The sequence below is a fragment of the Zalophus californianus genome, chromosome 7 (assembly GCF_009762305.2).
Source record: "Zalophus californianus isolate mZalCal1 chromosome 7, mZalCal1.pri.v2, whole genome shotgun sequence".
In the NCBI taxonomy this organism is placed as follows: Eukaryota; Metazoa; Chordata; class Mammalia; order Carnivora; family Otariidae; genus Zalophus; species Zalophus californianus.
The window spans coordinates 111781849-111806738 of record NC_045601.1 but is presented as its reverse complement, the minus strand read 5'-3'; the positions used below and the strand labels follow the sequence as shown (position 1 = coordinate 111806738).

Below are 24890 nucleotides of genomic sequence, written 5' to 3'. Positions count from 1 at the left end.
TCCCTCCCTCTGGGAGGGAAGAAAGGGGGTACGGTAGGGGAGAAGTTCATTGGAGCTTCCTTGTATTAAAATCATGAGCCACCCATGCAGCCCTTCCTTTAAATATGATATGAGAATATCCCTGTAATAGATATCCTGAGAATTCACATCCAGCTCTCACCTTTAACATATGTACATAATATCTGAAATATATATATGAATACACAGTCATATATATTATATCTACATTTATATATATATGAATACACAGTCCTTGTGTGATATTTCTCCAATTAAGAAAGAGAACAAAACATAAGCTATAGAGTGGGAGAAGATATTTTGACATGTATAGCTAACAAAAAAATTAATATCCAGCATTAAAAAAGATTTTCTTCCAATCATTAAGAAACCCAAAATAAAACAATAATGAGATGCCAGTCTCACTCCTGCCAGATTGGCAAAAATGGAAAAGTCTGGCAAAACCACTGTTGGTAAGGATGTGTAGAAATTATAGCTGTTATTACTTCCTACCTGTGTGTAAATTGGTAGAGCTGCTTCTGAGAACAGCCTGGCAACAGGTGGTAAATGTTCTGAAGATACTCTCTTTTGACCCAAAATTTCCACTCCTCTCACAAGTTGTAAGAAGACATGAACTCATACATTGTTATAGCAAATTATCAGGAGCAAACAAATATCCATTGAAAGTAGAATGAATTTTTAAGCTGTATATTTATGCAGTGGAATACTGTATAGTCTTTTTTTCTTTCCCTTTAAATTTTTTTATTGTTATGTTAATCACCATACATTACATCATTTTAGTTTTTGATGTAGTGTTCCATGATTCATTGTTTGTGCATAACACCCAGTGCTCCATGCAGAACGTGCCCTCTTTAATACCCATCACCAGGCTAACCCATCCCCCCACCGCCCTCCCCTCTAGAACCCTCAGTTTGGTTTTCAGAGTCCATCGTCTCTCATGGTTCGTCTCCCCCTCTGATTCCACCCCCCTTCATTCTTCCCCTCCTGCTATCGTCGTCTTCTTTTTTTTTTTTCTTAACATATATTGCATTATTTGTTTCAGAGGTACAGATCTGTGATTCAACAGTCTTGCACAATTCACAGTGCTCACCATAGCACATACCCTCCCAATGTCTATCACCCAGCCACCCCATCCGTCCCACCCCACCCCCACTGCAGCAACCCTCAGTTTGTTTCCTGAGATTAAGAATTCCTCATATCAGTGAGGTGATATGATACATGTCTTTCTCTGATTGACTTATTTCACTCAGCATAACACCCTCCAGTTCCATCCTTGTCATTGCAAATGGCAAGATCTCATTCCTTTTGATGGCTGCATAATATTCCATTGTATATATATATACCACATCTTCTTTATCCATTCCTCTGTTGTTGGACATCTTGGCTCTTTCCACAGTTTGGCTATTGTGGACATTGCTGCTATAGACATCGGGGTGCATGTACCCCTTTGGATCCCTACATTTGTATCTTTGGGGTAAATACCCAGTAGTGCAATTGCTGGATCGTATGGTAACTCTATTTTCAACTTTTTGAGGAACCTCCATACTGTTTTCCAGAGGGGTTGCACCAGCTTGCATTCCCACCAACAGTGTAGGAGGGCTCCCCTTTCTCCACATCCCTGCCAACATCTGTCATTTCCTGCCTTGTTAATTTTAGCCATTCTGACGGGTGTGAGGTGGTATCTCATTGAGGTTTTGATTTGGATTTCCCTGATGCCCAGCGATGTTGAGCACTTTTCATGTGCCTGTTGGCCATTTGGATGTCTTCTTTGGAAAAATGTCTGTTCATGTCTTCTGCCCATTTCTTGATTGGATCATTTGTTCTTTGGGTGTTGAGTTTAAGAAGTTCTTTATAGATTTTGGATACTAGCCCTTTATCTGATATGTCATTTGCAAATATCTTCTCCCATTCTGTCGGTTGTCTTTTGGTTTTGTGGACTGTTTCTTTAGCCGTGCAAAAGCTTTTTATCTTGATGAAGTCCCAATAGTTCATGTTTGCCCTTGCTTCCCTTGCCTTTGGAGATGTTTCTAGGAAGAAGTTGCTGCAGCTGAGGTCGAAGAGGTTGCTGCCTGTGTTCTCCTTTAGGATTTGGATGGACTCCTGTCTCACGTTTAGGTCTTTCAACCATTTGGAGTCTATTTTAGTGTGTGGTGTAAGGAAATGGTCCAGTTTCCTTCTTCTGCATGTGGCTGTCCAATTTTCCCAACACCATTTGTTGAAGAGACTGTCTTTTTTCCATTGGACATTCTTTCCTGCTTTGTCAAAGATGAGTTGACCATAGAGTTGAGGGTCCATTTCTGGGCTCTTGATTCTGTTCCATTGATCTATGTGTCTGTTTTTGTGCCAGTACCATACTGTCTTGATGATGACAGCTTTGTAATAGAGCTGGAAGTCTGGAATTGTGATGCTGCCAGCTTTGCTTTTCTTTTTCAACATTCCTCTGGCTATGTGGGGTCTTTTCTGATTCCATACAAAATTTAGGATTATTTGTTCCATTTCTTTGAGAAAAGTGGATGGTATTTTGATGGGGATTGCATTGAATGTGTAGATTGTCTAGGTAGGATTGACAGCTTCACAATGTTTGTTCTTAGAATCCATGAGCATGGAACGTTTTTCCATTTTTTTGTGTCTTCTTCAATTTCTTTCATGAGTATTTTATAGTTTTCTGAGTACAGGTCCTTTGTCTGTTTGATTAAATTTATTCCTAGGTATCTTATGGTTTTGGGTGCAATTGTAAACGGGATTGACTCCTTGATTTGTCTCTTTTCTGTCTTGTTGTTGGTGTATAGGAATGCCACTGATTTCTGTGCATTGATTTTATATCCTGCCACTTTACTGAATTCCTGTATGAGTTCTAGCAGTTTTGGGGTGGAGTCTTTTGGGTTTTCCACATAAAGTATCATATCATCTGCCAAGAGTGAGAGTTTGACTTCTTCTTTGCCGATTTGGATGCCTGTGATTTCTTTTTGTTGTCTGATTGCTGTGGCTAGGACTTCTAATACCATGTTGAATAGCAGTGGTGATACTGGACATCCCTGCCGCATTCCTGACCTTAGGGGGAAAACTCTTAGTTTTTCCCCATTGAGAATGATATTTGCTGTGGGTTTTTCATAGATGGCTTTTATGATATTGAGGTATGTACCCTCTATCCCTATACCCTGAAGAGTTTTGATCAAGAAAGGATGCTGTACTTTGTCAAATGCTTTTTCTGCATCTATTGAGAGGATCATATGATCCTTGTTCTTTCTTTTGTTAATGTATTGTATCACGTTGATTGATTTGCAGATGTTGAACCAGCCTTGCAGCCCCGGGATAAATCCCACTTGGTCGTGGTGAATAATCCTTTTAATGGACTGTTGGATCCTATTGGCTAGTATTTTGGTGAGAATATTTGCATCCATGTTCATCAAGGTTATTGGTCTGTAATTCTCCTTTTTGATGGGTTCTTTGTCTGGTTTGGGGATCAAGGTAATAGTGGCCTCATAAAACGAGTTCTGAAGTTTTCCTTCCATTTCTATTTTTTGGAACAGTTTCAGGAAAATAGGTATTAATTCTTCTTGAAATGTTTGGTAGAATTCCCCTGGGAAGCCATCTGCCCCTGGGCTTTTGTTTGTTGGGAGATTTTTGGTGACTGCTTCAATTTCCTTAGTGGTATAGGTCTATTCAGGTTTTCTATTTCTTCCTGGTTCAGTTTTGGTGGTTGATACATCTCTAGGAATGCATCCATTTCTTCCAGGTGATCTAACTTGCTGGCATAGAGTTGCACATAATATGTTCTTATAATTGTTTGTATTTCTTTGGTGTTGGTTGGGATCTCTCCACTTTCATTCATGATTTTGTTGATTTGGGTCATTTCTCTTCCTTTTGATCAGTCTGGCCAGGGGTTTATCAATCTTGTTAATTCTTTCAAAGAACCAGCTCCTAGTTTCATTGATCTGTTCTACTGTTCTTTTGGTTTCTATTTCATTGATTTCTGCTCTGATCTTTATTATTTCTCTTCTCCTGCTGGGTTTAGGTTTTATTTGCTGTTCTTTCTCTAGCTCCTTTAGGTGTAGGGTTAGGTTGTGTATTTGAGACCTTTCTTGTTTCTTGAGAAAGGCTTGTATTGCTATATACTTTCCTCTCAGGACTGCCTTTGCTGCATCCCAAAGATTTTGAACAGTTGCGTTTCCATTTTCATTTGTTTCCATGAATTTTTTTAGTTCTTCTTTAATTTCCTGGTTGACCCATTCATTCTTTAGTAGGATGCTCTTTAGCCTCCATGTATTTGAGTTCTTTCCGACTTTCCTCTTGTGATTGAGTTCTAGTTTCAAAGCATTGTGGTCTGAAAATATGCAGGAAATGATCCCAATCTTTTGGTACTGATTGAGACCCGATTTGTGACCTAGGATGTGATCTATTCTGGAGAATGTTCCATGGGCACTAGAGAAGAATGTGTATTCCATTGCTTTGGGATGGAATGTTCTGAATATCTCTGTGAAGTCCATTTGGTCCAATGTGTCATTTAAAGTCTTTATTTCCTTGTTGATCTTTTGCTTAGATGATCTGTCCATTTCAGTCAGGGGGGTGTTAAAGTCCCCCACTATTATTGTATTGTTGTCAATGTGTTTCTTTGCTTTTGTTATTAATTGCCTCATATAATTGGCTGCTCCCATGTTTGGGGCATAGATATTTACAATTGTTAGATCTTCTTGTTGGATAGACCCTTTAAGTAGGATATAGTGTCCTTCCTCATCTCTTATTACAGTCTTTGGTTTAAAATCTAATTTGTCTGATATAAGGATTGCCACCCCAGCTTTCTTTTGGTGTCCATTAGCATGGTAAATTGTTTTCCACCCCCTCACTTTCAATCTGGGGGTTTCTTTGGGTCTAAAATGAGGGTTTTGCAGACAGCATATCGATGGTTCTTGTTTTTTAATCCAGTCTGATAGCCTGTGTCTTTTGATTGGGGCATTTAGCCCATTTACACTCCAGGTAACTATTGAAAGATATGAATTTAGTGCCATTGTATTGCCTGCAAGGTGACTATTAATGTACAGTATAGTCTTTTAAGATAGTGAATTAGATTTATGTGTATCAGCTTAGATAAATCTCAGAAAAAGAATGTTGAGCAAAGAAATCAAATTTCAGGAGTATATATACAGTGTTTTATAGATAGATACACACATACAAATCTTGAATAAGCAAAATGTACAGTGTTCATGAATACATGCAAAAGGGCAGTTGTTTAAAGCATGCCTGGAACCCCTGGCATTGAATTCAGGATACAGGCTACCTCTGGAGAAGGAGGGAGTGCGGATCCCAGAGAAACATATGTGGATTTGAACTGTAGTTTTAATATTTTATTCTTTAGCATGAAATCTGAAGCAAATTGTTAAGGTTTGATAGGTAGGTGCATGGGTATTCATTAAATTATTCTTTATAATTGCCGCTTAAACCATTTTGAACCCTGAAAATTACTTCCTTCATCAGAGAGAAGGATTCTTCTGTAGATGACTCCTAGCCTGAAGGTTGGGAATGGGTGAGAGCAGCAGACTAGAGCACAACGTAAATCCCAAACTGACACAATGATTACAGACGGCACAGAAAAAGAAAAGGAAGTGGCTCTGTCCAGTATCTTTCCTCTGTACAAAAGTTGTAACTCAGCTCTCTGAAGTGGGAGTCCTGTCAAAGATAAACCTCTGGTGGGGGCTTGTGCCCAGAGGCAAGCAGTGCACCAGGTCAGAAGGTAAAACTCCAGACCCCGAGGGGAAGCTCTCCTGCTTCTCTCATTCCTTCACCCAAATCACCAGGGGCAGGCATGCATCCTGCAAACAGGAATTGGTAAATGGGATGAGGCAATATGCACATATACAGAGATAAGAAAGTCTCAAAAACAGATTTGAAGAAATTCAGGAGGGACCCCAAACAGCTAAGAGACCTGCTGATCACTAAACAGATTAATAGAGGAAACGGGAAAACAGTAAATGAAATCAGTAGCTTCAGAGGGATTCAAGAATTCATAACATACAACCGATTGGAAAAAAATTGGTTGCCATGAAAAAAATAACCATTGGAATAATAAATAAATTACTGAATTAAAAACCTCTTTTGAGTTAAATAATCGAGCCAAGAGACTAAATACATTGTAGAGAAAAATGGGAAGTTTGACAGAAAAGCCTAAAGGTCACAGGGATAGATACAAAAGTTCCAAAATCTGTGTAATGAAAATTCCCAAAGGAAAGGAAAGAAAAACGGCCGGGGGGGTTGGGGGAAAGCGGCAATCATAAAAGGAAAAAGAACATTTCATGTAGCTGAAGATAATGAAGGTTTTCATACTTAGAAATAAGACAGGAGCAATGTTCTTCATAATTACTGAAGTCTTTCTTTGTATTGAGTTTGTAAGGAATAAAAATCCCTTTGACCATTTTCTGTCTCACCTAGCATCCCCACATGTCTTTCATTGCAACAGGAAAGAAACAGGGTGATCTGACCCACATATTTTTGTGGGTTTCATTATGTCAGTCTCCCCAACCATTATGGCTCTTTCAGCCCCCATTCCCACTGGAAGCAGTGCTTCCAAACTGAAACAAAATTTATCATCGTCTGGCATCACTGGGCGTAATGACGTGTCTATACTTTGATTTTGGCAGTGCACTATTTTCATTATTTCCAGGATGATGTACAAATACTTAAACCTCTCGATGTCACTGGAATTAGGCATGTCTTTACAAACAGCCAGATTTGACACTTTATATAAGCTGTATTTCAATATATAATTGTTTGAGAGCACTTTAGAGAAGTGATTCTTCTTCTTGGTAGCAGGTATATTACAAAGTAAAACTTTTCAAATTAACTGTTTTTCCTGCCAGGTCTTGCACAGTCCGGTTCTTGGGGCTGTTTTGATGAGTTTAACAGAATTGAATTGCCTGTATTATCAGTGGCAGCCCAACAGATTTATATTGTTTTGACAGCAAGAAAAGAGAGAAAAAAACAGTTCATTTTTTCTGATGGTGATTGTGTTGATTTGAATCCAGAATTTGGAATCTTCCTAACAATGGTGAGAACTTCGTCTTTAAATGCAATGTGATTGGTTTAATTGCTATAGACTTAAATAAAACAAAGCATATATTAGTTAGCAAAAGATAGACATTCAGAGGTCATGAGTGATTCTCTCTTATCATATGATGTTTTTAAGTAGTAAAAATAGCCTAGAGAGAAGATAAAATAGTAATAGGTTAATGATAATACTAGGGACTGTTTAGTGAGCACTTGTTATGTGTAAGGTGGGGGGCTAAATGTTTTCCATATTGTATCCAATAGGCTAGCTACAGTAACAATCCCCAAATCTCAGTGACTTAAAACCTCAAAGATTTATCTCTCTCTCATGTCACATGTTTTTATATATTCTCTATATAGTTAAATCTCTATGATGCAAGATAACACAACATAATCTGAATTTTATGTGTCTCAGTGGGCAAAGATAAATTATAGAAAGCAAAATCAGGAAGTTTTCTGATAAGCTTTATTTGTAAGCAAACCTAAGCAAAACCGTTGGGGGTAAATAATAATAATCCAGAAGTGATCAGTTATAACTCAGGAAATGTGATGAATGAATTTATTGTGTGATACTGTGGTTTAGAACAATTTAAAAGAAGAAAGTCTCCTTGGATTAAGAATAATATTGGAAATATCAATTAGATATTGCATTAGGCTGTAAATAACTGAAACATGAAAAATAGTGTCTTAATACATAAAGATTTCTTCTCTTATGATCCTCCTGTGTTTCTACACCATCATGATTTCCATCTTCAATTTACCTTAAGACCCAACATGCTATAGAAGCATCTGTTTTGCTGCAGCCAATTGATTGAATCAACTCTCTTCAAACAAGCAGCAAAGACACTGTGTGCTCCTTTGCATCTCATGGTGTCAAATTTAATCACACCAGCTGCAAGGCAGGCTGGGAAGTGTAGTTTTTAATCTGGGTGATGATACACCCAGTTTGCAACTGGGGTCCTGTGACTGAGAAAAGAGAAAAGAAGGAGCAATGAAGGGCAATTAGCCACCTCTGTATTCCCAGCACTGAGCAAGGTATCTGGCCTGTGGACAGTGCCCAAGAAATGCTCAGGGACTGAAAGTTTCCAAAAATAACTGAGCCCTCTTTGCCTTACTAGTCTTTGAACCCCTCATCTCTCCCTTGGAGCTTTTGGGTCTTGACTATCCTCAACCATTGCTACTTGTGAGTCCTTAGCTTCCTTTCCACTTCTACTTTTGTCCTTTTTACTATTTTTCTCATCATTCCCGTCTTTATTTCCCCTCACCCCTGTGGGTTTTTTTTTTTAATGGTCAGCCAGAGAAGTCTATCATTCTGACTGCAGAGAATAATGGAAAAGATAAAACAAAGAATTACCTAAGTAATGATCAGTATAAAATCCTGAATTTTCTTCCGCTTTCAATAACCTATTTTAGACCATAATGATCCTGGTATTTATGCATCTTTCTTTTCTTTTCTATTATCTAACCAACAGATACATCGATGCTTAATTTTTGTTACAAAAAGTGCTGTGTATGTGTGTGTGTGTATCACTTTGTTAGTATAATGAAAATAGAAATATGTAGGAGGGAGTGATATGACCTTAAAAAATATGGATGGTCCAATACATATTTTTGAGAAAGGAGGGATGTTTTATGAATCTAATGTTTTTCAATACCACCTTAGAATATGAACTGGGAATTTGAATGTATTTGTATTCATGAAATGAAAATTATATCACTAATTTAAATCAATTTTAATTTTTAGAACCCTGGATACGCTGGGCGCCAGGAACTACCAGAAAACTTAAAAATTCAATTTAGAACTGTTGCTATGATGGTTCCTGATAGACAGGTAGGCACCAGGATTTAAAAACATAATATAATTTATGTTCTTTACTTGTTTTTCACTAACGTTATTGAAAAAAATCTCACAATCTTAATTTTCAGATCATTATGCGAGTTAAACTTGCAAGCTGTGGTTTTCTTGAAAATGTTATCTTGGCTCAAAAGTTTTATGTTCTTTACAAACTCTGTGAAGAGCAACTTACCAAACAGGTAACTTTGTAAATCTATTTACCCCCCAGCTGTAGAACTTGATTTTTTACTTGGCAATTTTACTTTGATAAATGTTAATCAGTGAGTTTAAAAAAAATCTCAATTCTTTTCTAGAAGATATTTATAATTCTAAATATATAATTTTAAATAAAAATATATTTATAATTGTAAAATATATTTATAATAAATATAATGTATTTTTAAAACCTTTCTTTAGTTTGAAATTATTATGGAGTCTCAATGAAGTTGCAAAGAAATATACAGGAGGTCCTGTATACCATGTTTCCTGCAATGCTGACTTTTTTTTTTCAAGATTTTATTTATTTATTTGAATGAGAGAGAGAGAAAACAAGTGGGAGGGGCAGAGGGAGAGGGAGAAGTAGACTCCCCACTGAGTGGGGGGCCCCACGTGGGACTGGATCCCAGGACCCTGAGATCATGACCTGAGCCGAAGGCAGACGCTTAACCAACTGAGCCACCCAGGCACCCCAATGTTGACATTTTGTAACTATAGTACAATAACAAATAACATAACCAGAAAACCCACATCGGTACAATTCACAGAGTTTATTAAGAGCTTGCCAGCTATACATGCACTTTGTGTGTGTGTTTGTGTGTGTGTAGTACTATGTAGTTATGTCACATATGCAGATTCACGTAACCTCCACCACAATCAACATATAGGACTGTTCTATCACTGTAGGGTTTCCTCATGCAACCCCTACATAGCCACACCCATCTTTCTTCCAAATCCCTAACCCTTTGCAACCCCTATCTCTCCTCCTTCTCTATAATTCTGTTATTCCAAGAATGTTACGGAAATGGAATCACAGAGTGTGTAACCTGTTGGTTACTCATTTAAATCTGCTGTATGGGCTGTATCACACTGTGTTATTCTCAAACTATATTTAAAGTGTGAACTTCCCATGGGGCCCCTGGGTGGCTCAGATGGTTAGCATCTGCCTTCAGCTCAGGTCATGATCCGGGGATCCTGGGATAGAGCCCCTTGTTGGGCTTCCTGCTCAGCAGGGAGTCTGCTTCTCCCTCTCCCACTCCCTCTGCTCTTCCCCATGCTAGTGCTTGCTCTCTCTCTCTCTCTCAAATAAATAAATAAAATCTTAAAAAAAATAAAGCGTGAACTTCCCAATGACCATTCAATGGAATGGTCATTTTGCAATCAAAGGAAAGGTGAGAGACTGGAGCTAATAGAACTTTGCAGCTCAGCCCCTCGGAACAGCACTGTGTACATATCAGAATATCTACCTGTGTGTATACGGTGTGAGTCTACATTTAGGATTGTTCAATGAAACAACCTTTTTTTTTTTCCCCATTTTAGGTTCATTACGACTTTGGGTTGAGAAATATTCTATCTGTTTTGAGGACACTTGGAGCTCAAAAAAGAGCCAGACCAGAAGACAGTGAGCTAAGCACTGTCATGAGAGGACTGAGAGACATGAACCTTTCCAAGCTGGTACCTCCCCTTCTCCGAATTCCCTTCTCCTTCCAGATTTTAACCTGGCTTTTTCCCTCCTTAGCTGATACATCGGGGTTGGCTCAGGTTGAGCTGTGAGCATTAATGATTACAGGGACAACGGGTATGTGAAGCTACCCGCATGCTTCCAGAAGGCAAAAAGCCCATGTCCTTGTATGCCCAGCATGGGCTGGAAATGCAACCTCTTATCAGCAGTGAGCCATAAAACAGGCTTTATCAGTGGGCTCCGGCCCCCAAATTTCAGTCCAGCCTTCCACCATTACTCATAATGTAACATGAACTCTAAACATGAAAATCCCGGTTTCCTGGATTCACAGAGAACCACGGGAACTTTTGCTTTCTCAGAATATGTCTAAGCCTATTTTAGCTATCTGTGTCTCTCCCAAAATATCAACACCATTTCTATTGTCCAAAAGCACATTGAAAGTTTGCTGGGAAGATGATTATAGTTACTCACTGCTTTCATGCTTGTCATGATTATAGCCAGCTTCCTTGAACGAGCTGATGAACAGGTTTGCGTGGTATTTATTCAAGGGCTTCTATGTGTTATGTATTGTGTCTGTGCCCTGGGAGCACAAGGTTGAGGAAGAAGTGGTTCTCAGGAAGCTCCCGTTCTAGTTACAGATGCTAACAGCTGACATGCATGTAGTTCCTTCCTATTACAAAGCTTTTTCAGGGGTTTTGTCTTGTTTGCGCCTCTCAGCAACTCGGTGAGATACGAATGGCTAGTGTGTTTATTGCCCTTTTACTTATGAGGAAACCAAGTCTGGAAGACTCACCCACAATCACGGTCAGTTGAGCAGCTGGAACAAAAATCCGCAAGACTTTCTGATGCCAAATCCTCTGCTCCTTCCAGTACACCTCACTGCCTCCCTCCATAATGTATTCTTGAAACTGCTAGAGAAGAACTCCAGAAGGCATCAGAGGAGTCCCAGGGAATAAGGAGAAATCAAAAGGGGTCAGCAGTTGGGAAGGGGGTGATGTAGATATTAAAGACGGAGAAAATGAGGATTAGGGTCAGTTTACTCAAACCTACGGCTTATAAGGAAGGCAGGACACTGCTCTGATGGAGTTTTCCAGTCAATGTTGGATGAACCAGGCAGGTAGGGTTATGGATATTTTCCTAATTTAAATGAAATATTAGTATTCTATTTTCATGAGGTTGGGACTATGAATCGTGTTTTTAAGGTTAATGCATACACCTGTTTGTGAGAAGCACAGCATTCATATGATAAAGTAATGAGATCAAACCTTGAAGCAGTAGATTGTAGAAAACGTTGAATGCCAAAGGGCTCTGGCTACAATGCTCTAGGTAATGTGGATTCAGGGGTGGTGTTTAGGAGTTGGTTCTAGAGGATACAAGTCTGGTTAGGAGAAGTAGTACGTGATTTTCTGGGCATCCAGCGATAAGTGTTATGAGCTTAGCTGGCCCATAATTAGTTTTTGACTGAAGAAGCATATTTATTCTCTGCCATTTTAGGTTGACGAAGATGAACCCCTGTTCCTCAGCTTAATCAACGACCTGTTTCCGGGATTACAACTGGATAGTAGTACCCACATGGAGCTGCAGGCTGCCGTAGCCAACCAGGTTCAAATAGAAGGTTTGATTAACCACCCACCCTGGAATCTCAAACTTGTGCAGGTAAAGACACTTTACTCTCTTATCAGGATAATAATAAGTGCGTGTTGTTCAAAGATCGCCATTTGAAGAGAAGAACTCGGGGTATTTGTCTTACTTAATGTGAATGTTGAAACTAAATTGAAACACATCCTGGCAAGCAGAGTCCTCAGGACGATGGGTGGGTCCTAGAGAGATAGTGCGGATTTACCTGGCCTCGCAGTGAACAAGCAGTAATTTACTGAGGTTAGCTAGCCTGGGGAGAAGGTTGGGTGGTAACCAGAATCTCAAGGACAGTTAGGAGGGGACAGTAGGTTATAAAAAGCCGGAGAGATGGAATGGCCCTGCTGGCTGCTTGTACCAGGCCAGCAGTACCCCCATGGCTGGGTACCTCCATGGACTTGGGGCCCGAGGAAACTGGAAAAGCTTCTGGGCTTCCGCTCTGCGTGCGGGCAAGTTCACCTGCACTAAGATCTGAATCCTTTGCCTGTGTCTTTTGGTGTCTTTTTGTCCATCATGTTTCGTCCTCGTGACAGCCACCTGGCAGTTTATCAGCAGAGTCAAGAAGGGTTGGAGGAGAGACAGGATTAAATCTCTATGGGCCTGATTTTCAGGGGTATTTTCCAGGGCGTTTGGAAATGAGGGAGCTGAAGTTGTGGAGAGTGTTAAACACTGCATTTGAAAAATAACAATTCTTACTTTAACTTACTGTTCTTGCCAGAGTGTAAGAAGTGTAAGTGTCTGAGACATATCCAATTTTCACAGGGAAGGATATGAGGAACAGTTTAAGTATTTTTCATCATCCAGGGACTGGAAAACCATTAAACACTTTTTTAAAAATTTCTGGGAAATTTTTCAAAATTTTCTATGTGATATGTATACACTATATTGAATACTAAAGTCCTAGTCATCTCAGTGGGTAGGGGACTAGAATATGGTGGTGTTACTCAGTGTCAGTAGTGTTATTCTTGAATATAATGTGATGGGCTGAGTCTCTGCTGCTTTTAAACTACAGGTTACAGTAGTAATACATTTCTCCCTAAAATGTTAGGAGAATAACTTAAAATCTGCCTCTGATCAGCTGTGACCTTTTCACTTCTTATTTTTATTAAGAAAACAATAGAGAGGATGTTGTAACAGACACTGTCCCGTTCTTAGCATGTCTCCTTGAATCTCTTTTACCCCCGCTTCTGTGTGATTTTATTTTATTTTTTTTTAAGATTTTATTTATTTATTTGACAGAGACACAGCGAGAGAGGGAACACAAGCAGGGGGAGTGGGAGAGGGAGAAGCAGGCTTCCCGCGGAGCAGGGAGCCCGATGCGGGGCTCGATTCCAAGACTCTGGGATCGTGACCTGAGCCGAAGGCAGATGCTTAAGGACTGAGCCACCCAGGCGCCCCTCTGTGTGATTTTGATAGCCCACATTCACCCTTCCCTTCAGGACAACTGGAGCCACTTGGTTGGCAGGCACAAAGAGCAGGCAGTACCTGGGATTTATTTCCCACCCACCCTCAACCCAACTCTCCTTAGTTAAAGACTGCTGGGTGATGGAGCAGGAAATTCAAGCTCCCCTGCTTCCAGGTGGAACATTCCAGAGTGCCCCGAAGGATCAGTGTTAAGGCTTCCCTCTACAGGATTTTGTCCTCAATCATACCCTGCCCGACTAATCTTGCCTGTCCCACTTCCCCCACTCCCTTAACCAGTTTCTTCCTGGGAGCACTGCCTGAACAAATCACTTGCAGGGGGAATCAAGCCGGTCTTCACCGTGATGGTTTGTGTTGCTGCGTTCCATCACCAGGGGGCGGCATCATCACATTGAATGCAGAGAAAGCTTGTGCCTGGAAAAAAACGTATCCGTAAACCCAAATCACAAGGAAGAGTAATTTGAGAAGCGAAAAACGAGATCCTGAATGGATTATTTCCAAAATGGAATTCAAGTTCCACATTGTCATAATTTTATCACTTACCATTGTTTTATAACGTGGCACTAATTTGCTATCCATATCTAGTAAAGCAAAAGAAACCCTTTTTTTTTTTTTGCATTTTTTCATCTTTTAAATAGTGAACTAGCTACTTTACTAAGAGCTTATTTAAAGCTGTTTAAATTTCAGCATGCTACTTCTATGAATGTCAGCAAGAGACTCATTAGTTACATTTTTCAATTGATTGCCTCATTACACAGTTATACGAGACATCTCTGGTCCGTCATGGTTTGATGACTCTGGGGCCCAGTGGTTCTGGGAAGACAACTGTCATAACAATCCTGATGAAGGCATTAACTGAGTGCGGGAGGCCTCATAGAGAGATGCGAATGAATCCCAAAGCAATTACTGCGCCTCAGATGTTTGGCAGACTGGACACTGCTACTAATGACTGGACAGATGGGATTTTTTCTACTCTGTGGAGAAAAACGTTAAAAGCTAAAAAAGGTACATGTCAACTCTCCTTTGTGAACCTTCCTCCCCTACCCCCACCAGTTAAATAACACAATGTGTAATTCTTTGCAGGTGAAAAGTGATTTTCTCTTTTAATTATTCACAGGTGAAAACATTTTCCTCATTTTAGATGGCCCTGTGGATGCCATTTGGATCGAGAACTTAAATTCTGTGCTGGACGACAATAAAACCCTCACACTAGCTAACGGAGATCGCATCCCCATGGCCCCGAGTTGTAAGCTTCTATTCGAGGTGCACAATATTGAGAACGCTTCTCCCGCCACGGTTTCCAGGATGGGCATGGTCTATATTAGCAGCTCCGCACTCAGTTGGAGGGCAATATTGCAGGTGGGGGACATGAAGCCCGCGCGGGTGTGCTCAGCATCTTCCCGGGTTTCACCTCCTTGGTAAACTGAGGTTCTGTTTCTTTGCGGCAGGCGTGGCTGAAGAAGCGCACTGCACAGGAGGCGACTGTATTCCTCACTCTGTACGATAAAATATTTGAAGATACATATACGTATATGAAACTAAACCTCAATCCAAAAATGCAGCTCCTGGAGTGCAACTATATCATGCAGGTAAATTTGTTTGTCTACATTCACTATTTAGATTGGAGACTCCAGCTCCCCCACCCCCCACTGTCCCCGCCTCGGAGTTTAGAGGCGTCTGAAATAGAAAATTCTTGAAGTTCATAGAAATACTTTTGTGATATGGCTGTGAAGGCTTGGGGAAGTTTGATTCCTATTAAAGATTTTGCAAGACTTCATTAATGCTTTTACTGCCATCTATTTTATTATTTTCTCTTCCCAGGGTGGGTGTTGGCAGGGGAAGTGGAGTGAAGGATCTCTCCCACCATCAAGCTTAGTAACCTTCCTGGAAAGTACACCCAATAATGACACTATACTAAATGAATAAAGCAAGTAGTCCTATTGAAAAGCACTAAAAAGAGCTGGTGATGAGCAAGAAAACTCCAATGGCAATCTCAGCATTGCAAATTTAGAGTATATCAGATAGAGAAAACCTTGAAACAATTTTCTTTTTTTTAAGATTTTATTTATTCATTTGACATAGAGAGACATAGCAAGAGAGAGAGGGCGCACAAGCAGGGGGAGCTACAGGCAGAGGGAGAGGGAGAAGCAGGCTCCCCATGGAGCAGGGAGCCCGATGTGAGGCACAATCCCAGGACCCTGGGATCATAACCTGAGCCGAAGGCTTAACCGACTGAGCCACCCAGGCGCCCTAAACAATTTTCCAAGTAGTTCCTCTCATACTCAGTTTTCCTTAATAGTCTTCGTAAAAAATCAGAACTAATCATAGATTATGGAGGCCTCCCCTGCTTCTAGGCTATAGGTGATCTTTCTTGATCCATTCTGGTGCTTTGGTTTTCTCTGAATTTAATAGGGGGCGCCAGTCAGTGAGGGTGGGAAGGTAAGAAGTAATACATAAAGGCCCAAATCAATGAATTATTTAGTAATGACTTTAAAATGCATAATATAAGTGAAAATATTATCTTGAATTAATTTTGTTTTGCAAGACTGAGGCTATCTTACTGTATATACATTTCTTTCTGATGCCAAATGGGAGTTGGCACACTTTTCCTTAAATGAGCGGGTAGCAAATATTTAGGCAAATGTTTGCACAACTGTCTGTCTCAACCTCTCACATCTGCTGCAGTATTGCAAAGGCAGGCAGACACAATGCCTACATTAATGAGTGTGACTGTGTTTCAGTAAAACTTTATTTGCCAAACAGGTGACCAGCCCCTGGGGCCACAGTTTGCTGAGCCCTGCAAAAAGTGAAAAAGAAATACAATCTCCGCTGTAGAAAATTTGAGTAACTAAACTTTAGATCCAGAAACTACCTTAGAAAACATGTAGTCTAAAAAAAAAAGAAGGAAGGAAGAAAGGAAGGAAAAGAAAGAGAAAGAAAGAAAAAGAAAGGAAGGGAGGAAGGAAGGAAGGAAGGAAAGAAGAAAGGAAGGAAGGAAAGGAAGGAAGGAAGGAAACATCTAGTTTAGGCCCTTTGTTTTTCAGATCAGGATACTGAGGCTCAGTGAGGTTGATGGCGTGAACTGGGGATAGAAACCACACCCCCAGGTTCTCATTTTGGCATCTTTTTTGGTAGTCCATGCAGCCTGTTTAAAGCAGGATGACCTTTCTCTAAATGCCGTTTACTGTAGGACAGTGATCAAGCAATATCAGGAGATATATTTTTTCTTCCCCCTTTTCCTCCTCCCTTTAAATTTATTATCATTTAAACATTTTTATTTAAAAAATTTGAGTACAAAAATTTATTGTATTTCAAATATTTTCAGTCTCTCAATCTACTGGAAGGTTTAATTCCCTCCAAAGAAGAAGGTGGTGTTTCATGCATCGAACATCTTCATAAATTATTTGTGTTTGGCCTAATGTGGAGTTTAGGAGCCCTTTTGGAGCTGGAAAGCAGAGAAAAGCTTGAGGCCTTTATACGAAATCATGAAAGCAAGTTAGACTTACCAGAAATACCTAAAGGCACGAGTCAGACCATGTATGAGTTTTATGTTACTGATTATGGTAAGTACAGTGACTTATACCTGAAATGAGATGATCTCTTTTTCAATGAGAAAAACATAAACTTCCATAAATTCTTCTATGGGGAAATATCAAGCCAATTATAAATAACATGATTGCTAATACCATTTTTAAAAGGCATATATGCAAAGAATAGTAGAATTTTGCATATTGGCCTTGCTGGGAACTGGTAAGAGACTCTTGGCTTCTCCCCTTTCTGGAGTGGCCTAAGTGAAATCTTGCATAATAAGTTGGCAATACCTCTTACATCATGTATACTGATGCTTGAAGAGAAAAGGCAGTAGTGTCAAGAACACAGATTCTTCATGATGTAATAACAGATCAATCCTACAACATCCCTGTTGGAAATGTCAGAATAGTTAGGCAATGAACCAAGCCGATGGGGTCCTACTTACATGTAGCAGACTTGGCAAAGTCCAGTCTGTTTCAGCCCCCAGCCTGCTGTGTGGGGCGGGGCCCAGTTTCCTTATCTCTAAGAGAAATGCCTTGAATTCAGTGCCCTTTAAACATGCTTCCTAAAAACTGTATTTACCTCTAATTCTTCCTAAAACCCCAAAGCAGCAAAAGCATTTGTTGTTTTTTGTTTTAATGCATAAACTCAAAAGAACAAGAGAATAGAGAGCTATAACAGCATTTTGAAAGCAAGAAAGCAGGAAGGCAAGGAGCACTTGATTTAGCACACTGGGCAAATTAAGTCCTAAGCTGGGTGGGAAGAGTTGAGAAGCAATGTAGTGTATGCCACAGAACTTTTAAAGGGCTTGAGAATTGGAAACTGGGGTGAAGGTAGAGGTAGAAACCAGTGGGCTGCTTGTAAGTCTGTTTAAGAAACAGACCTCCAGGTCCTCTTTCCAAAGTCACACTGCTAGACAACTGCATCCACCTCACATACAATCCTCAAAGACTGAAGAATTAGTTTTTGGAGAGTGTGAAGCACAGAGTTGCCTAGACTTGGAGGACACTGTACACATTTGAGAGTGGAAGAATCATACTAATCATACTGAAAATAGGAATTAAGTGGAAGTTTGTGTTTTAAAGGGCTTTGTAAAGGGACTGAGGTAAGTGAATTTTTTCACCTGGTCATCTTTAATCAGAATGACCAGTAATTCTATGTGTGATTAGATGCTATTAAAGATTTGGGATCATAAAGGGAGCTCTAACTCAAAATGCAAACTAACAGTGAAATGCATCCTTAAATCTAGATATGAATTCTGTTACAATCCAAAGCCAGTCAAAAGATGGTTCTTTGAAAAGATCAGTAAGATTGATAAAACTCTTACCAGAGATATCAGGGGAAAAAAAAGAGAAGGCATAAATTACCAGTGTCCAGAATGAAAGAGAGAACACCCCTACAGGCCCTATAGACATTAAAAAATAAGAAGTGAATATTAGGAACAATGTTACAAAAGTACATTTGACAGTATAGATGAAATAGGCAAATTCCTTGAAAGATACAAACTACTAAACCTCATCAAGAAGAAATAGATATCCTACATATCCCCATGTTCACTAAAAAAAATGTATAGTTAAAAATCTTGCTACAAAGAAAACTCCAGGCCCAGATGGCTTTACTGATGATTTCTACCAAATACTTAAGAAAGAAATAATACAAATTTTACAGAAATGCTTCTAAGATATATAAAATGTAAGGAAGAAACACCCAGACCATTTTATAAGGAGAATGTTATCCTGATATCAAAACCAGAGAAATACATTACAAGAAAAGTAGACTATAGACCAGTATCTCTTAGGAATATTGACACACATTTCTTTTCTTAAAAAAAAATTTTTTTTTTTTAATTTTAAGTAGGCTCCACACCCAATGTGGGTCTTGAACTCATGACCCTGAGATCAAGAGTTCCATGATCTGAGTCAGCCAGGTGCCTGAGCACACATTTCTTAATCAAATTTTAACAGGTTAAATCCAAGTGAGCATTTATTTTATGAATGGAAGGTTGGATTAACATTCATAAAGCAATCAATATAATTCACCATATTAGCAGACTAAAAACCAAACAAACCATCAGTCATATAAATAGATGCAGAAAAAGTATTTGACAAAATTTAACACCCTTTTATGATGAAACTCTCAGTAAACTAGGAATAAGAACTTTATCATTTTGACAAAGAGCTTCTACAAAAAAGCTAAAATTATACTTAATGGTGAAAGACTGAATACCTCAGTCCCAAGATCAGGAACAGGACAAGGATGTTCTTTCTCGCCACTGCTATTCAATGTTGTACTAGAGGTTCTAGTCAGTGCAATAAGGCAATAAATAAATAAACACAAAAATAAATACGTAATATATCTACAGATTGGAAAAGAACAAGTATATCTCTTTATTTGTAGACAATATGACCATCTGTATACAATCCTCAAAAAAGTTATTAGAACCAGGAAATGAGTTTAGCAAGGTTGTAGGATAAAAGGACAATACACAATAATAAGTTGTATTTCTATATACTCACAACAAACAATTGGAAATTGAAATTTTAATATACTATTTAAAATAGCATCCAAAACTTAAGCAACCATCAACTTAATATAGATTGAAGATGTTATGTACAAACTAATGTTAACCACAAATCAAGAACCAGTGATAGATGTGGAAAGAATAAAGAGAAAGAAGTCCAAGTATATCACTAAAGAAAGCCAGTATATCGTGAAAGAAAAGAAAGGATCAGAGAAAAACTACAGGAACAACCACAGAACAAGTAACAAAATGGCAATAAATACATGTCTATCAATAATTACTTTGAATGTAAATGGACTAAATGTTCCAATCAAAAGACATAGGGTAAGAGAGTGGATAAAAAAAATATCCATCTATATGCTGCCTACAAGAGACTCATTTTAGACCTAAAGTCACCTGCAAATTGAAAGTGAGGGGACGGAGAACCATCTATCATGCTAATGGATGTCAAAAGAAAGATGGAGTATATACTTAGACAAACTAGATTTTAAACCATACTTAGACAAACTAGATTTTAAACCAAAGACTATAACAAGAGATAAAGAAGAGCATTATATCATAATTAAGGGGTCTATCCATCAAGATGATCTAACAATTATAGATATTTATACCCCCAACTATAATAATAATAAAGGGGACAATCCAACAAGAAGATAAAACAATTATAAATATTTATTCACCAAATATGGGAGCACCCAAATACATAAAACAGTTAATAACAAACATAAAGGAGCTAATCTATAATAATACAGTAATAGCAGGAGATATCAATACCCCACATCAATGGACAGATCATCCAAACAGAAAATCAATGAGGAAACAGTGGCTCTGAATGACACACTGGACCAGATGGATTTAACAGATATATTCAGAACACTCCATCCTAAAACAGCAGAATACACATTCTTTTCAAGTGCGCATGTAACATTCTCCAGAATAGATCACATATTAGCTCACAAAACTGCCTCATCAAATTCAAGATCGAAATCATACCATGCATCTTTTCTGACCACAATCCTATGAAACTAGAATTCACAGGAAAAAATCTGGAAAGAGCATAAATACATGGAGGTTAAATAATATGCTACAAACAATGAATAGGTCAACCAAGAAATCAAAGAAGAAATAAAAAATTACATGGAAACAAAATGAAAACACAGTGGTCCAAAATCTTTGGGATGTAGCCAAAGCAGTTCTTAGAGGGAAATTTGTAGCACTACCTCAAGAAGCAAGAAAAATCTTAAATAAACAACCTAACCTTACATCTAAAGGAGACAGAAAAAGAACAAACAAAACCCAAAACCAGCAGAAAGAAAGAAATAATAAAGATTAAAGCAGAAATAAGTGATATCAAAATTTAAAAAATAGTAGAATAGATCAGTGAAACCGGGAGCTGGTTCTTTGGAGAGATCAACAAAATTGATAAACCTCTAGCCAGAGTCATCAAAGAGAGAGAGAGAGAACTGAAATAAAATCACAAACGAAAGAGGAGAAATAACCAACATTACAGAAATACAAATAATTGGAAGAGAATATTATAAAAAAAAAACTATATGCCAACAAATTGGACAACCTAGAAGAAATGGATAAATTCCTAGAAACATATAACCTACCAAAAACTGAAGCAGGAAGAAATAGAAAATTTAAACAGACCAATTATCAGCAATGAAATTCAATCAGTAATCAAAAATTCTCAACGTCTGGTCGTCAGGACCAGACGAATTCATAGACGAATTCTACCAAACACTTAAAGAAGAGTTAATATCTTTTCTTCTCAAACTATTTCAAAAAGTAGAAGAGGAAGGAAAACTTCGAAATTCATTCTGTGAGGCCAGTATCACCCTGATACCAAAACCAGATAAAGACACCACAAAAAAAGAGAACTATAAGCCAATATCTCTGATGAACACAGATGCAAAAATCCTCAACAAAATACTAATAAGCTGAAGCCAACAATATATTAAAAAATTATACACCATGATCAAATGGTATTTATTCCTGGGATGCAAGGGTGGTTCAACATTTGAAAATCAATCAATGTGATACATCATACTGTTGAGAGAAAGGATAAAAACCATATGATAATTTCAACAGATGCAGATGCAAAAAGACATTTGACAAAGTACAGCATCTACATGAGTAAAAAAAAAAAAACTCTCAACAAAGTAGGTCTAGGGGGAACATACCTCAACATAAAACCATATATGAAAAACCCACAGCAAACATCATCCTTCATGGAGAAGAACTGAGAGGTTTTCCCCTAAGGTCAGGAATAAGACAAAACTGTCCACTCTTATCACTTTTATTCAGCATGGTACTAGAAGTCTTAGCCACAGCAATCAGACAACAAAAAGAAATAAAAAGCATCTAATTGGTAAGCAAGAAGTAAAACTTTCACTATTTGCAGATGACATGATACTATATATAGAAAACTCTAAATTTAGACTCCACCAAAAAACTACTAGAACTGATAAATGAATTCAGTAAAGTTGCAGTATACAAAATCAATGTACAAAAATCTCTTACATTCCTATACTCTAATACTGAAGCAGCAGGAAGAGAAATTAAGGAAACAATCCCATTTATAATTGCACCAAAAATAATAAAATACCTAGGAATAAACTTAACCAAAGAGGTGAAAGACCTATACTCTGAAAACTAAGAAAAACTGTTGAAAGAAATTGAAGATGACACAAAAAATTGGAAGGACATTCCATGCTCATGGATTGGAAGAACAAATATTGTTAAATGTCTATACTACCCAAAGCAATCTTCAGATTTCATGCAATCCCTGTCAAAAGATCAAGAGCATTTTCCACAGAACTAGAACAATCCTAAAGTTTGTATGGAACCACAAAAGAATAGCCAAAAAAATCTTAAAAAAAAAAAAAAAGAAAACTGGAGGGGTCACAATTCCAGACTTCAAGTTATATTACAAAGCTGCAGTAATCAAAACAGTATGGATATTGGCACAAAAATAAACACAGATAAACAGAAGAGAAAACCCAGAAATAAACCCATAATTTTATGGTCAATTAATCTTTTTTTATGGTCAATTAATCTTATACAAAGGAGGAAAGAATATCTAATGGGAAAAAGATCGTCTCTTCAACAAATGATGGGAAAACTAGACAGCTACATGCAAAAGAATGAAATTGGACCACTTTCTTACACCATACACAAATAGGAACTCAAAATGGATTAAAAACCTAAATGTGAGACCTGAAACCATGAAAACCCTACAAGAGAGCATAGATAGTAACTTCCCTGACATCTGTTATGGTAACATTTTCTAGATGTGTCTCCTTAGGTAAGAGAAACAAAAGCAAAAATAAACTATTGGGACTACATTAAAATAAAAAGCTTCTGCACAATGAAAGAAACAATCAGCAAAACTAAAAGGCAACCTACTGAATGGGAGAAGATATTTGCAAATATCATATCTAAGAAAGGGTTAGTATCTAAAATATATAAAGAACGGATACACCTCAGAGCACTTGCGTAGCTCAGTCAGTTGAGCGTCTGGCTCTTGATTCCAGCTTGGGTGGTGATCTCGGGGTTATGGGATTGAGCCCAGTGTCGGACTCCACCTGTGAGTGGAGCCTTCTTGGGATTCCCTCTCTGTACCTCCCTCTCCCTCGGCCTCTCCCCCACTCACATGCATGCGTGCTCTCTCTTTCTAAAAATAAATAATATTTAAGAACTGATACAACTCAACATACAAAAAACAAACTACCCAATTAAATGTTTAGAAGACATGAATAGACATTTGTCCAAAGAAGACATATAGACACATGCTCAACGTCACTGATCATCAGGGAAATGTGAATCAATACTACAATGAGATATCACTTCACATCTGTTAGAATGGCTAAAATGAACAACACAAGAAACAGCAGGAGTTGGTGAAGATGTGGAGAAAGGGGAACCCACTTGCACTATTGGTGGCATTGCAAACTGGCACAGCCACTGTGAAAAACAGTATGGAGGTTCCTCAGAAAGTTAAAAATTGTACTACCCCACGTTCCAGCAATTGTACTGCTGGGTATTTATCCAAAAAATAAAAAAATAAAAATAAAAACACTAATTCGAAGGGATTCATATGCCCCTATGTTTATTGCAGCATTATTTACAATATCCAAACTATGGAAGCAGGTCAAGTGTCCATTGACAGATGAATGAATAAAGAAGATATGGTATATAGATATACAATGGGATATTACTCAGCCATAAAAAGAATGAAACCTTGCCATTTGCAATGACATGGATGGAATTAGAGAGTATAATGCTAAGAAAAATAAGTCAGAGAAAGACAGATACCATATGATTTCACTCATGTATGGAATTTAAGAAACAAAACAAATGAGCAAAGGAAAAAAAAAGAGAAAGACAAACCAAGAAACAGACTTTTAACTATAGAGAACAAACTGATGGTGACCAGAGGGGAGGTGGGTGGGGGAATGGGTAAAACAGGTGATGGGGTTTAAGGAGGATACTTTTCATGATGAACACAGGGTGATGTATGGAACACTTGAATCACTATATTGTACACCTGGAACTAATATAACACTCTATGTTAACTATACTGTAATTAAAATAAGAAACATAATAAAAATATATATCTGATAAAATAATTTAATACAGAATGCAAAAAGGACTCTTTCAATTCTATAATAATGGGTAAACAACCAACCCAAATTTTTAAAAATGGGCAATAAATTTATTTATTTATTAAAAATTTTTTTATTAACATATAATGTATTATTTGTTTCAGGGGTACAGGTCTGTGATTCATCAGTCTTCACAATTCACAGCACTCACCATAGTACATACCCTCCCCAATGTCCATCACCCAGCCACCCCATCCCTCCCACCCCCATCCACTCCAGCAACTCTCAGTTTGTTTCCCGAGATTAAGAGTCTGTTATGGTTTGTCTCCCTCTCTGGTTTCATCTTGTTTCATTTTTCCCTCCCTTCTCCTATGCTCCTCTGTCTTGTTTTTCAAATTCCTCATATCAGTGAGATCATATGATACATGTCTTTCTCTGATTGACTTATTTTGCTTAGCCTAATACCCTCTATTCCATCCATATCGCTGCAAATGGCAAGATTTCATTTTTTTGATAGCTGCATAATATTCCATTGTATATATATACACCACATCTTCTTTATGCATTCATCTGTTGATGGACATCTAGGCTCTTTCCATAGTT

At 38.2% G+C, this 24890-nt stretch overlaps 1 protein-coding gene across 6 annotated transcripts in view; it reads left to right on the top strand.

Moving 5' to 3' along the window:
* Nucleotides 1-24890, top strand: part of DNAH8 (dynein axonemal heavy chain 8) — a 417769-nt gene that overhangs the window by 207817 nt on the left and 185062 nt on the right. For all 6 annotated transcript variants that reach the window (XM_027603620.2, XM_027603615.2, XM_027603616.2 and 3 more), the window contains 9 exons: nt 6870-7057; nt 8801-8887; nt 8983-9090; nt 10427-10561; nt 12063-12224; nt 14384-14630; nt 14743-14984; nt 15074-15214; nt 16951-17188. In XM_027603620.2, coding sequence (XP_027459421.2) covers nt 6870-7057; nt 8801-8887; nt 8983-9090; nt 10427-10561; nt 12063-12224; nt 14384-14630; nt 14743-14984; nt 15074-15214; nt 16951-17188 — 1548 coding nt within the window. The remainder of the gene's footprint in view (nt 1-6869; nt 7058-8800; nt 8888-8982; nt 9091-10426; nt 10562-12062; nt 12225-14383; nt 14631-14742; nt 14985-15073; nt 15215-16950; nt 17189-24890) is intronic.